Genomic DNA, 11,288 nt, shown 5'->3' with positions numbered 1-11,288 from the left:
ACCGCCGCCAAAAGCTTTTATACGGCGCGCAGCCCACGTGGTCTTTCAGATGGACCTGGATACTGTCTGGACCAATCACGTTGCGCGCTGTAGTGACGTATATGCTTGTGCCTGATCCAACGTGACTGAAGGGGCCCTGAGTTCCCCAGAGACTGCTGTCACGTCCTCATGCAGACGTTACCTGCACAACACACCAGATAACTCTGCTTTCTGGTAACAGGTCTGTTTAAAGTGTTCACAGTGCGTTGTTGATGCTTTGAATTTGTATGACTCCTAGAAGCAGCAGAGTAGAACAGACGTCTCTTCTCTTCTCCACTCTTCTCAAAATTATGTTTTAAAAAATTGCCATTCACGTGTCATCTTTTTAAGAACCAACTACACACTCGAGGGAGCACTGAAACTCTTGAAATAGAATGCAAAAAATACATCAAACCCCTTTTTCCAAACCATATACGTGTACGAGTGCATGTTTTTAATAGTTGATACCATAATGAATTATCTAAAAGGCATTAAGAAGTTGTTAGTGTAAATGAATGTAATGTACCTTAACAGTTAAATCATCAAAATTTAGCTGATTGAAATGACATGCATTAGCTAGCTATGCTGCATTAGTCACCTTGAATCAAGCAGTGAAGCAGTGAAGAGCGATTTTTGTTCCACATCAAAAAAGCATTTTTGTACAGCTGTAAGTAAAGTACGTTTTGTAGTTTTGATCCTTATTTGTCTTTTTCAACAATAATCTCTGTAGCACAGTGATAACAGGAATGCCAATCCAAGGAGCTCATGTTTCATCTTGTCTAAGTTGAGCAAAGTTGAACTTTATGCAAGTAAGGAATGAAGGGACATGGCGATTACCAATAATAATTAAGAACCTGAGCAGCGTACTATGTGCCTTATCTCTGCCACTGTGAAACGATGTGCTTCTTTTTTGGGTCCTAGATAACTGTTCTAGGTAGTACTAGGAGGAATGGCGGTAGTGCGATCACCGCAAATATACAGCAATCACACAGACCGAACACTGTTTTCTTACATACTGAATGCACAGGCAGTGATGCACTACACAGGGATCAAATATAAAATAAAATAAGTTTTAGCGGGAATGGATCTGATTAGTGTTTGGCATCAGTGAAACCATAACAACCAACGGTCCACTCACGTTCAGAAACAGCCACAGGCAATGAGTGACCAGCGATGTGGGCGACAGGAGGTGAAACGTTGCTGCCAGTGTGAACGTATGGTTAGGTATCAGCTGGTATCAGACGTTGGTAACAGTGCAGACAGAGCATGTGTAAATGAGCACAGTATCGGGCCTATACTCGATATGCATCCCTAGCAAAAGCACAAACAGATTTTCAATTTTCTGTGTTTCACTCATCATTGACATTCTAAATTATTAGGCACACCATTAAAGAAAATTGTCTGTGTGCATTTTGAAAACACTACCATTCAAAATATTACACTTGACCAGGAACAGCACTGGGCAGCATGAGGGAAATATCACAGTGTGTATGGCCATAACCTAATCCTGCCTCCCTTGTCTATATCATTCAATTTACACCATACATACAGGGCTGGGATTTAACAGGATTACAAGTGTGAGGAATATGTATTCAGAATACAGAAGTGAAGTATCTGTATTCAGTCCCTGTTACATTTTGAAAAGGCAGTATTTTTAGTTATATACTTACCCACTATATTGGCATATACTCTTTAAAGAAACATCATCTCTGCTATTTTAAAATCTCGGTCAGTGGAGAGGGGACAGAAAGAAAACGTGGCAGAATATCAAGGTCATTGAGGGATTGAGTGAGGCAGGAAACCTCAGCTTGCAGTTCCTTGGAGACCAGGGAATGTGCTAAAGTCCATTCTTCTAAGGTGCTTATTTAGCCAGTTCAGTTCATGATTGTTATTTTATTCAGCTGAACGTGATGAAATGCAGAGACGGAAAATATTTGTGTAACTGCACTTCATATACCATATTTTTTTGGAAGATTTGTACTTCACTCAAGTATTACACTGAATACTTACACTATTACTCAATTTTTTAATCAGTTTTTCCAAGAGAAAAAAAACAATTTTCAATAATTTCATTCAATCGGGGGTCTCTGCATTTGCATTTATTGTTTTTATTGAAATATCCAACCAAATTTGCAGTGCTAAGTGTTTTTTTTTTCTATTTTTTATATTTGTCATACTTAATTGTTTTTAGATCTTTAAACAAAACTAAATATATGACAAAGACAACCTGAGTAAATGACAAATTTCTTATTGAAGGAAAAGTTATACATCACCAACTTGCCCTGTGTGCAAAAGTAATAGTTCCTCAACCCATTAACCAAATGTACTTGAGAATTGGGATCATTTAAACTAGATGAACCAAGGCTTGATTTCTGCCGTCCCTGTTAAATCTGAACATCACTTATATAGAACCTTTCCAGCAATGTGACTCAACAAAAAGGCAACTATGCTGCAATCAAATAAATTCCGTAAGAGATGAGACAGTTATGGATATATATGATAGAAATATATATCAAAGAAAGTTATTAAAACATATCTGTGTGGAAGTGGGTTACATAGTCAGTTCTAAGGTTTTGGGACTCTAGCAAACCACAGTGTGAGCCAGTATCTCCAAATGGAAAAAACTTGAAACAGTGGTGAATCTTCCCAGACGTCGTTGCCCTACAAAAACTCCTCCAAGAGCACAGCAAGTACTCATCCAGGAAGTCACAAAAAGAACCCAGATGAATGTCCAAGAAACCGCAGGCCTCACTCACCTTAGATAAAGTCAGTGTTGATGATTCCACTATTAGAAACAGACTGGGCAAAAATGGTATCCATGGGAAAATTGCAAGGAGTAAACCACTTCTAACCAAGAGGAACATAAAGGCTTGTCTCACATTTGCCATGATGACCCCCTAAACCTTTTGGAATAATGTTCTGTGGACTGATGAGTCAAAAGAGGAACTTTTTGGAAGTTACATCTGGCGTAAAGCTAAAACAGCATTCCATAATAAGAGCATCATACCAACAGTCAAACATGGTGGTGGTAGTGTGATTGTGTGGGGATGCTTTGTTGCCTCAAGGCCTGAGCAACTTGCCATAATTGACAGAATTATGAATTCTGTTCTCTGCAGAAGAATGTCTGGTCATCAGTCTGTGATTTGAAACTCAGGCGCTACTGGGTTATGAAATAAGGCAACCAACTGAAGCACATTTTCTGTAGTTTCTGAAACATAATTCATTATTTGTTGAAAGCTTGACTAAGATGAAGATGAGGCTGAGGGCCGGTTAGCAGGCTAGCCATTTAGCATCCATGCTGCTTTTGCTTTTCTAACTTTTTCATGGTAAAAGCAAGAGAAAAAAAGTCAGGTTATTGTTAAAATAAACCCTGTGTCTGAGTGTAATTACCTAAAAAGTGAGCAAGAGATGGACTCTTTGTGTGTGCATGTCACTCTATCATCAGCTGACCCACCTCACAGCCCCACAGCATCGCAGAGCAACAGAAAAGCAAAAAACAGTGCCAATATTGCCACCTCACTTGTTTTAGCATGAACACGTTTTGCCTGCATAAGCAAACAAAATAACTCCTGAGTAATTATCCAAAAAGCAAAAGTGAGAGAGTAAAGTGAAGAGAAGGAAGGAGGTTATATGTCGACTTACATGTATGTCCAGCTTGGAGCAGAGGTGATGATGTGTTTTCGCTCAATGATTGGTCAGGGTTGAGGTGGGAGGGGCGCATGGTAAGATAGTGGTTGCTGTTGACTTAATGCGGCCCTGCACAGCACTGACCTGACGTGATGCATGCTGGACTTAAAACAGTGCAGGCTGGTTACAAATTATGTCCAACTTTCGGTGGCGCTGCAGAACTCAATGATGTCACATGACATTAATTTCTCATTGTAGCATGAAGGCTGCAGTTTCTGAAGTCAGGCACTGCGGTTGCTCTCCATCCACTGCACAAGCTACAACACGCCTCTGTGATATCAGAACATCACCATCATTGGCTGGAATCTCCAATGACAAACATGTGTGTCACATATGTTACGTTTTCATTTAAAGAACCTCAGATCTGTTATCTCCTATGGTTATTCCTCCCAAAGGGGTGCCATTTATTTGATTTCCTCTATGGAAGCTCATTTTTTACATATGGCCACCGTACACTATAGTTTTTTGTTTCCAGCAAAAAAGCTGTAAAAACAGTTTAGTTCCGGAATTTATTTTAAAAGAAATATTGCCTTTGTAGATCAATGATTTATTCTTTACATTTCTTCTTACCTTTCTGACTATATGGTTGCCTTTGTAATCTTGCAATTTTTTTACTTTATTAAAGTATATGGTTCTCAATAAAATGGAAAGAAAATTTAAAAATCTTTCCAAAAGTGTGGCTCTAACAGGTATTCCATGTGTGACATTTTCCTCCATACACCCTAACCCATCGCCCTAGATATTTTCATGTTTTCATGATTACGTTACTTAGATTTAATTTGATGTATGTCAAAACTAACACAACCATTATTGGTCAGTATAATTTTTTCCCAGCTGCTGGAACGTTGTGACACAACCAAACATCAGACAGCGATTATAGGTGGGCAAAAGTCACTACACTTCAAAGTGTCAAAGATAACACTTCAAAGATTACAGAAAAACAAGAATTTGATCTTTTTTGAATAATATGACACAATGAATTGTGTTTAAACTGATTTTGATTTCAGGTTGACTTTAAGTTTAGGGGCAGTTACTTTTTGGGTAATATAGATGTTGCAAAACTCTTTTCCTTCAATAAATAAAATGATATTTCATAAACTGTGTTTTGTGTTTCTTTGTGTTCTTGTCTTATATTCCATTTTGCGTGAGGATCTGAAACCATTTAGTGTGACAACAGTGCAAAAATAGAGGAAATAAGCACTGTGTGTATTTTCTAGTGCTTTCTCATTTAATTTGTATTTAGTTTGTATTTATTTTAGTGTTTAGACTAAAACATCAGAAAATGTGTGCAAAATTTCTTATCAGCTCCACTTACCATTTAGGAGCACTTTGTAGTTCTACATTTACAAACTGTAGTCCATACTTTGTTAGCCCCCATTGCTCTTTAATGGTCACAGAGCAGGTACTATTTGGGTGGTGGATCATTTTCAGCACTGCCATGATGCTCATGTGGTGGTGGTGTGTTAGTGTGTGTTGCACTAGTACGAGTGGATCAGATACAGCAGGGCTGCTGGAGTTTTTAAACACTGTCCACTCTATTAGACACACCTAGTTAGTTGGTCCACCTTGTAGATGTAAAGTCAGACATAGTAGCTTATCTGCTGCTGCACAGTTTGTGTTGGTCATCCTCTAGTACTTCATCAGTGGTGTTTAAAAACTCCAGCAGCACTGCTGTGTCTGATCCACTCAGACCAGCGCAGCACACACTAACACGCCACCACCACGTCAGTGTCACTGCAGTGCTGAGAATGATCCACCACCCAGATAATACCTGCTCTGTCGTGGTCCTGTGGGGGTCCTGACCACTGAAGAGCAGAGTAAAAAGGGGGTAACAAAGTATATAGAGAAACAGATGGACAGTCTGTAATTGTAGAACTACAAAGTGCATTTATACGGTAAATGGAGCTGATAAAATGGCCATTGAGTGTGAATACAATAAGGTGTACTTGTAGTGGTCAGTCTGTGTATGTTGTGGTTGTTAAATCTTGTTTTTATTTTAATTTTTAAGCATGACAATAATTGTGACTTGGGATTTTAGGATTTTAGTTTTTCTTTTTAGTTTTAGTTTTAGCTCCTGGAAAAGTTAGTTTGCTTTCATATTCTCTGTGTAAAATCAAGCTGATACATATCAAAGGGTTTTATGCTCATCTTTACCAGGGGTACTAGTTGTTTTTGGGGCACTCTAAGCAAGGTTGTGTAGGGCTCTGAGTTGGAGCTTAAGTGTGTCAAGGAAGGCCTGTAGTTCTGTGGAGTTATTACCGAGAGTTGCATGCTGATAGACAGCTGCTTGCTCTCTGATTACTGCACCAGCTCCAGAACTCTTTCAGGACAATTTCAGACTCTGCCATCTTACCCTCTGCATGCAAACTGTGGAAGGTCATGTTCAAATATGCTGCTGTTGCTATGAGAGCCAATCGTTCTGTGAGCTGAAGTGCCCATATTCTAGATTTTTCTTGAAAACAAAAAGCCCACTTATAACATTTGTATTTAATGTACCAAAACAGTCATAATTTCATTTTGTAAGCCTATTTCTTGATTTATAATCTCTTTTTATCCCTTTAAGACGTGTACACGTAAGTTACACCTGTTGTGATCAGGGACTGATCGTAGTCGCATGAGGCCCCTGGGCACAAGCAATTTTGGAAGCCCCTCACCCCGACATTCTGACGATTTTGCAAAAAATATCAAGACAAACTAGATCATCAATTAACAGCTTGTGTTTGCTTATGTGTGCTTTGAACTGCACTGGGGAAATGTAATGTAGACAAACAGAATTATTAATTTTCAATATGCTGTTCTTAAATAGTGATATTTCTGCACCTTTTGGTGTTTGGAGGATTTTAATTATTTGACATTTTTACAACACAAAATAGGTTATAAACAAACCACATGTACATGTGTGCATGTCTGTGGGGGGCTGAGGGGTTTGTTGTTTACTTTATATTTGCAGCACATAGCAAAATATGGACTGTGGGGCCTTTATTTCATTTATTTAGCCATTAAAAATTTATTGGTTATTCACTCATCTAATTTTTGCATCTACAGTGGATCGTACCCAGGCTTGGAGCTATCTCTGGCCTTAGGCTCCTAGCAGTCAGAGGCCCAAGTCCATAATCTAATCCTGGTTGCGATTGGATGCGCCTGGTTCAAAAGAGCACTTTGTACTGAAATTTGGAGCAAACTGTCAACTTCAGATCGAAATGCCCAGGGACATGGGCGGGAATAAACTTCAGCCACTTTCAGATGGCTGGTTTCTTTGAAAGGCTGAAAGTATATATTTACATCCAGACAGTCAGTAACAGCATGCTGTTTAACTGTTTTTCCCCACATCCTCATCTAGACTGCAGTTACATTCTACTTCACCTTGAATCAGCAGGCTGAACCACTGCATATGCTCATGCTTGTGACATCACAATTATAATTAGTTCAAAACAGGCTGTTTTTGCAGTTTAAGGATGTTTATGGATTGTATGGACTAAACAGTAAACAGAAAAGTTTGAAACATTGATAATGTTTACATAAATTCATCAGACTCACTTTCCATGATTATGGACAGTAGCCAGGATACAGTTACTTTTTACATCTTTAGGAGAATCCTTTTAAAATACTCACTAAAGTAAGCATACACTTCTAAAGAAATACCTTCAAAGGTTGTCTAACTATTTTAAATTCAGGGGCATTTATAGCAAACATACTTGTTAGCATACTCTAAAGAGGAACTCAGCAAATGGCTTCTTTACAAACACTGAAATTGGTGTTAAAGCCTAAGTAGACTGATGAATCAGTGTGATAAGTCAGGTATTTATCTCAGTGTTAAGCTCTTTTGAGGGGTGAATGGACATGTTAATGAGTGATTAGCTTAGCATTTTATCGCATTATGTTACACACACTGTGCAAAATAAAATTAACTGAAAATCACAGCTATCCACTATATGGTCAGATTTGCAAGATTTTGCTATTGAGATATGCAGAATTGTTTGCTTAATGAAACATTAAACAGAAGAATTACATGATATATATACACACACACATGCACACACACAATCTTTTGGGACACAACAGTTGTGCAGGAGATGGGACAGGGAACTGAACAGATGAATGGACACTAGGCTGGATGGGAGACTGGATAGATGGTGGACAGAGTGAATAAGTGGGTGAACAGAAGACTGGATGGGAGATAGGAACATTGATGGTGACCATAACAAACCAAAGACGGTGACCAGGGGTGTATTCCAGAAAGCGGGTTTAACAAACTCTAAACCTAAGCCGGAACTCAGAGTTGACTTATCTCGCCGTGTCATAGTCAAAGTTTCCGGTTCCACAACAGCTGATCAGAGTTAGTTTAGTCAATTCTGAGTAGATTGAACCCAGCTGAAGTGCGTTCACTGTTACCCGTAAATAGGCATTCGCAATGGAGTGGCGAAAAACCGATTCACTATGGGACGCCAATGATGGAAAAAAGAGAGCATCTTATTTCAGACCCATAGAGCAGGAAATATTACTGACTGCATATGCAGAAAATGAATACATATTTACACGTAAAAGTAATACTTCAGCAGCCACAAAAGAAAGGGAATTGGCATGGCAAGAAATTGCAGACCAAGTTAATGCGCGAGTTATTATTAAATAATATTTAAATAAAACTATGACATAATTTAACATTTAGCAAATAGATATGGCAAAAATAATTTTAATGTCAGTTGTAATAGTTGTCTTGATTTTTACATTTTTTTTTCTTTTTTCATTTACATAATATAGGTGTAATCCGAGTGGGGTGAAACGTACATGGCAGCAAATAAAGATGAAATATAAAAACATAGTGCAAAGTGGTATGACTTGTACATAACTACCTAATGTTCTTACTTGTAACCAGCTTGGTATGGCTTACAGTTGGTTATGGCTTTGTAGCTAATAGGAAAAAGGCAGAGGCACGGAAAACAGGAGGGGGACCACCACCACCACCGCCTTTCACCCAGGCAGAAGAGCTGGCGCCGTCACAGAACAGTGGCCGGCCTATAACTGATGGAATCCCTGGAGGAAGCTCAACAGAGCCAACAACCCCCCAGGACATGACTGTTTATGTTAAAGGTATGTTCATTACATTTATTCGTTATAGTGCATAAACTGTGGAGAACTGCATTTATCTGAACAATTTTAATTCCATCTCTCCAGTGATAGGCGGTGTGGTTCAAACAACCGAGCCTCCTGCAGTTGTAAGTGATCTTAAAGTCCCTAGATCTTACTTGAGGTGTACAAATACCTTTCTTTTAAACAAAAAAAAGAAACTGTCTCTGCTGTCTCAGAGTGGGATGATGCTCTTGGGAGGCCTATGGATGTACAGTATATGTTGCATATGTTGAATATATTGACCATGGCATTTCATGTGATCCACCATGATAATGTGTGACTGCCCTCTTACAGAACATGACAGGAGATGTACAGCCTAATGAGGGACCATCAACATCCAGAGCTCCGCTTGGAACAGTAAGATTAGTTTAATGTCTCACCAAATAGCTGAAATATTTAGAACGCAAAGATATTTATTTGACCATATCATGGTATTTTTCTCTCTTCCTCTCTGCTTCCAAGCTGCCTGTAAAGGATTTATACAAGATGCACCTCCAGAAGCAAATTGAGAAGTGTGATCTTAAGATGGAGCGCATAAAACTCCAAATAAAACAGACAAGCCTTGAAATTGAGTTGAATGTGAACTACAGCAAACGTTTCCCAGGCTTACCTTGTTCAAATTTATTGTATAGTGCAGACTCACGAAAAAATCCGTGCATCATGCACAGAGCCAGGCCATTTGGCTTCAAGATTTGTAATTATGTATGTAGCATCACATATGATCTTCATGGAAGATAACAGTAAGTTTATGTAACAAATTAAATGCTACACTTATTTAAATAAATTTAACAAAGTACATTTAAGATGGTCACTACCTGTATATTAATGCTGTGGAAGGATTTTTGTTTACCTAATCCCCTTCATTTTCTGCAGGTGCTTTAATTGGGATGTGGGTTCCATCCATGCAGCCAATGACTCTTGGAAATCCTGAAATATTAAAAGATGCAGAGCTATTTCCACTTCCCAATTATTTTATCCTTTTGTAATCTTTGTTAATAAATACAAACCTGCAATTCTGTGGAATTCCTCTTTGATGTTCATTACAGGCTTATGCCCAAGGAACACCACAAAACTGTACATCAAACGTTTTAATGCTAGGCATATTTTTCGGACGGACCGACATACAGTAGCCTTCCCTATGTGTTCAGCGTCTCCGACATTGTATAAAAAAGAACCATTTGCAAAAAAACGGAGAGCAATGCATAAAGTTTGCAAAGAAGTGAGTGCGGATCCACGATGTGTGATATTGGAAATGTATGGCTTTAGAATATTATTTAAGTATCTAATTGACTGTGAGAAAAAACGGTAATGTTCGCGGAGATACTCGTCGGGTAATGAAAGTATGTCCAATCTGGGTCTAATGACTCGTTCCCGACGAAGGGCTCGACGAATGATTTGCGCTTCAATATCAACTGAATCCTCGAGGAAAGGACACACCATGTTTGCTAGAGAAAAGTGCGTGTGAACCTGGGTTATGTTTAAGTTAACCTGCCAGCGAGCAGGTTAGCTTCAGAGTGTAAGCTGCTATAGTAACTGACACCGGTTTTCTTTAATCTCGGTTTCTGGAACAGAAAACCTCGAGTTTTCGTGAATTCTGAGTTAACTTACCCGGTTTTATCGCTTAACCGGCTTTCTGGAATACACCCCAGGACTACAACAGGGATAGTAACTGAGACAGGGACAGAGATGCTGACAGCGACAGGGACAAACAGGAGCAGAATCAGTTAGGTGAACAATGACTGGGACAGGCACAGAAGTGGAAAATAGACACAGGAAGGAGAACGAACAGGAAATGGGGCAAAGGTCTGACAGGCAGACCTGCAGGCCAAGCAGAGGCCTGAGGAGGACCTGCAGGCCAGGCAGAGGCCTGTGGGGAAGCCAGAAGCAAGTGAGGTCTTCATGGTGCTTTTGAAAATCTGATAACAGTGTATACAATTTTTCTACTGTCCTGACTCTTTTGACCTCTTTTCAATGATTAAATTAGCCCATTGCAGTGTCTTACCCCTCCAAAAGGTGTTAAACAGTACCATGACTATATCTGGTGGGGTCAGGCAGGCTAACTGCTGAAAACAAAGCCCGTTTTGCATTATAAATCCTTCTCACTTGACATTTACCCCATCAAATCTTACATGTGGTTACCATGAACAAAGTAAGCAAAAGAAGTTTTCCTGCCTGAACCACTGAGAGCAAGTCTTCAAGATCCTCCTTATCCTGTGAAAGAACACCACTCACTACATTCTTCTTAGGCTTGGCGTCATGTAACATAGAGGGAGACGAAGAGGCAGGATGCAAGCACAAGGTTTTATTGTAATCCATAATTAAGATCCACAAAGGCAACAAAGCAAAGACAACAAAGAAAGAACACTAGATTTAAATACTTAAACTGAAAGAAAACAAAAGACTAAGGAGCAAAATCACTATACAAGAGTGAAAACCCACAAAACAAAAACACCACG

The 11,288-nt window shown here is 39.1% G+C and overlaps 1 protein-coding gene across 1 annotated transcript; it reads right to left on the bottom strand.

Annotated features, from left to right (window-relative positions):
- Positions 1 to 9,471: 9,471 nt before the first annotated feature.
- Positions 9,472 to 10,272, bottom strand: LOC118811200 (putative nuclease HARBI1). Its single transcript, XM_036575364.1, is given in 4 exon segments — positions 9,472 to 9,555; positions 9,648 to 9,667; positions 9,670 to 9,759; positions 9,840 to 10,272. Coding segments are annotated over 4 exon segments (627 nt in total).
- Positions 10,273 to 11,288: the final 1,016 nt, after the last annotated feature.

Source organism: Colossoma macropomum, unplaced genomic scaffold, assembly GCF_904425465.1.
Source record: "Colossoma macropomum unplaced genomic scaffold, Colossoma_macropomum, whole genome shotgun sequence".
Lineage (NCBI taxonomy): Eukaryota > Metazoa > Chordata > Actinopteri > Characiformes > Serrasalmidae > Colossoma > Colossoma macropomum.
The sequence above is the reverse complement of the archived record's forward strand: the minus strand, read 5'-3'. Positions and strand labels throughout refer to the sequence as shown.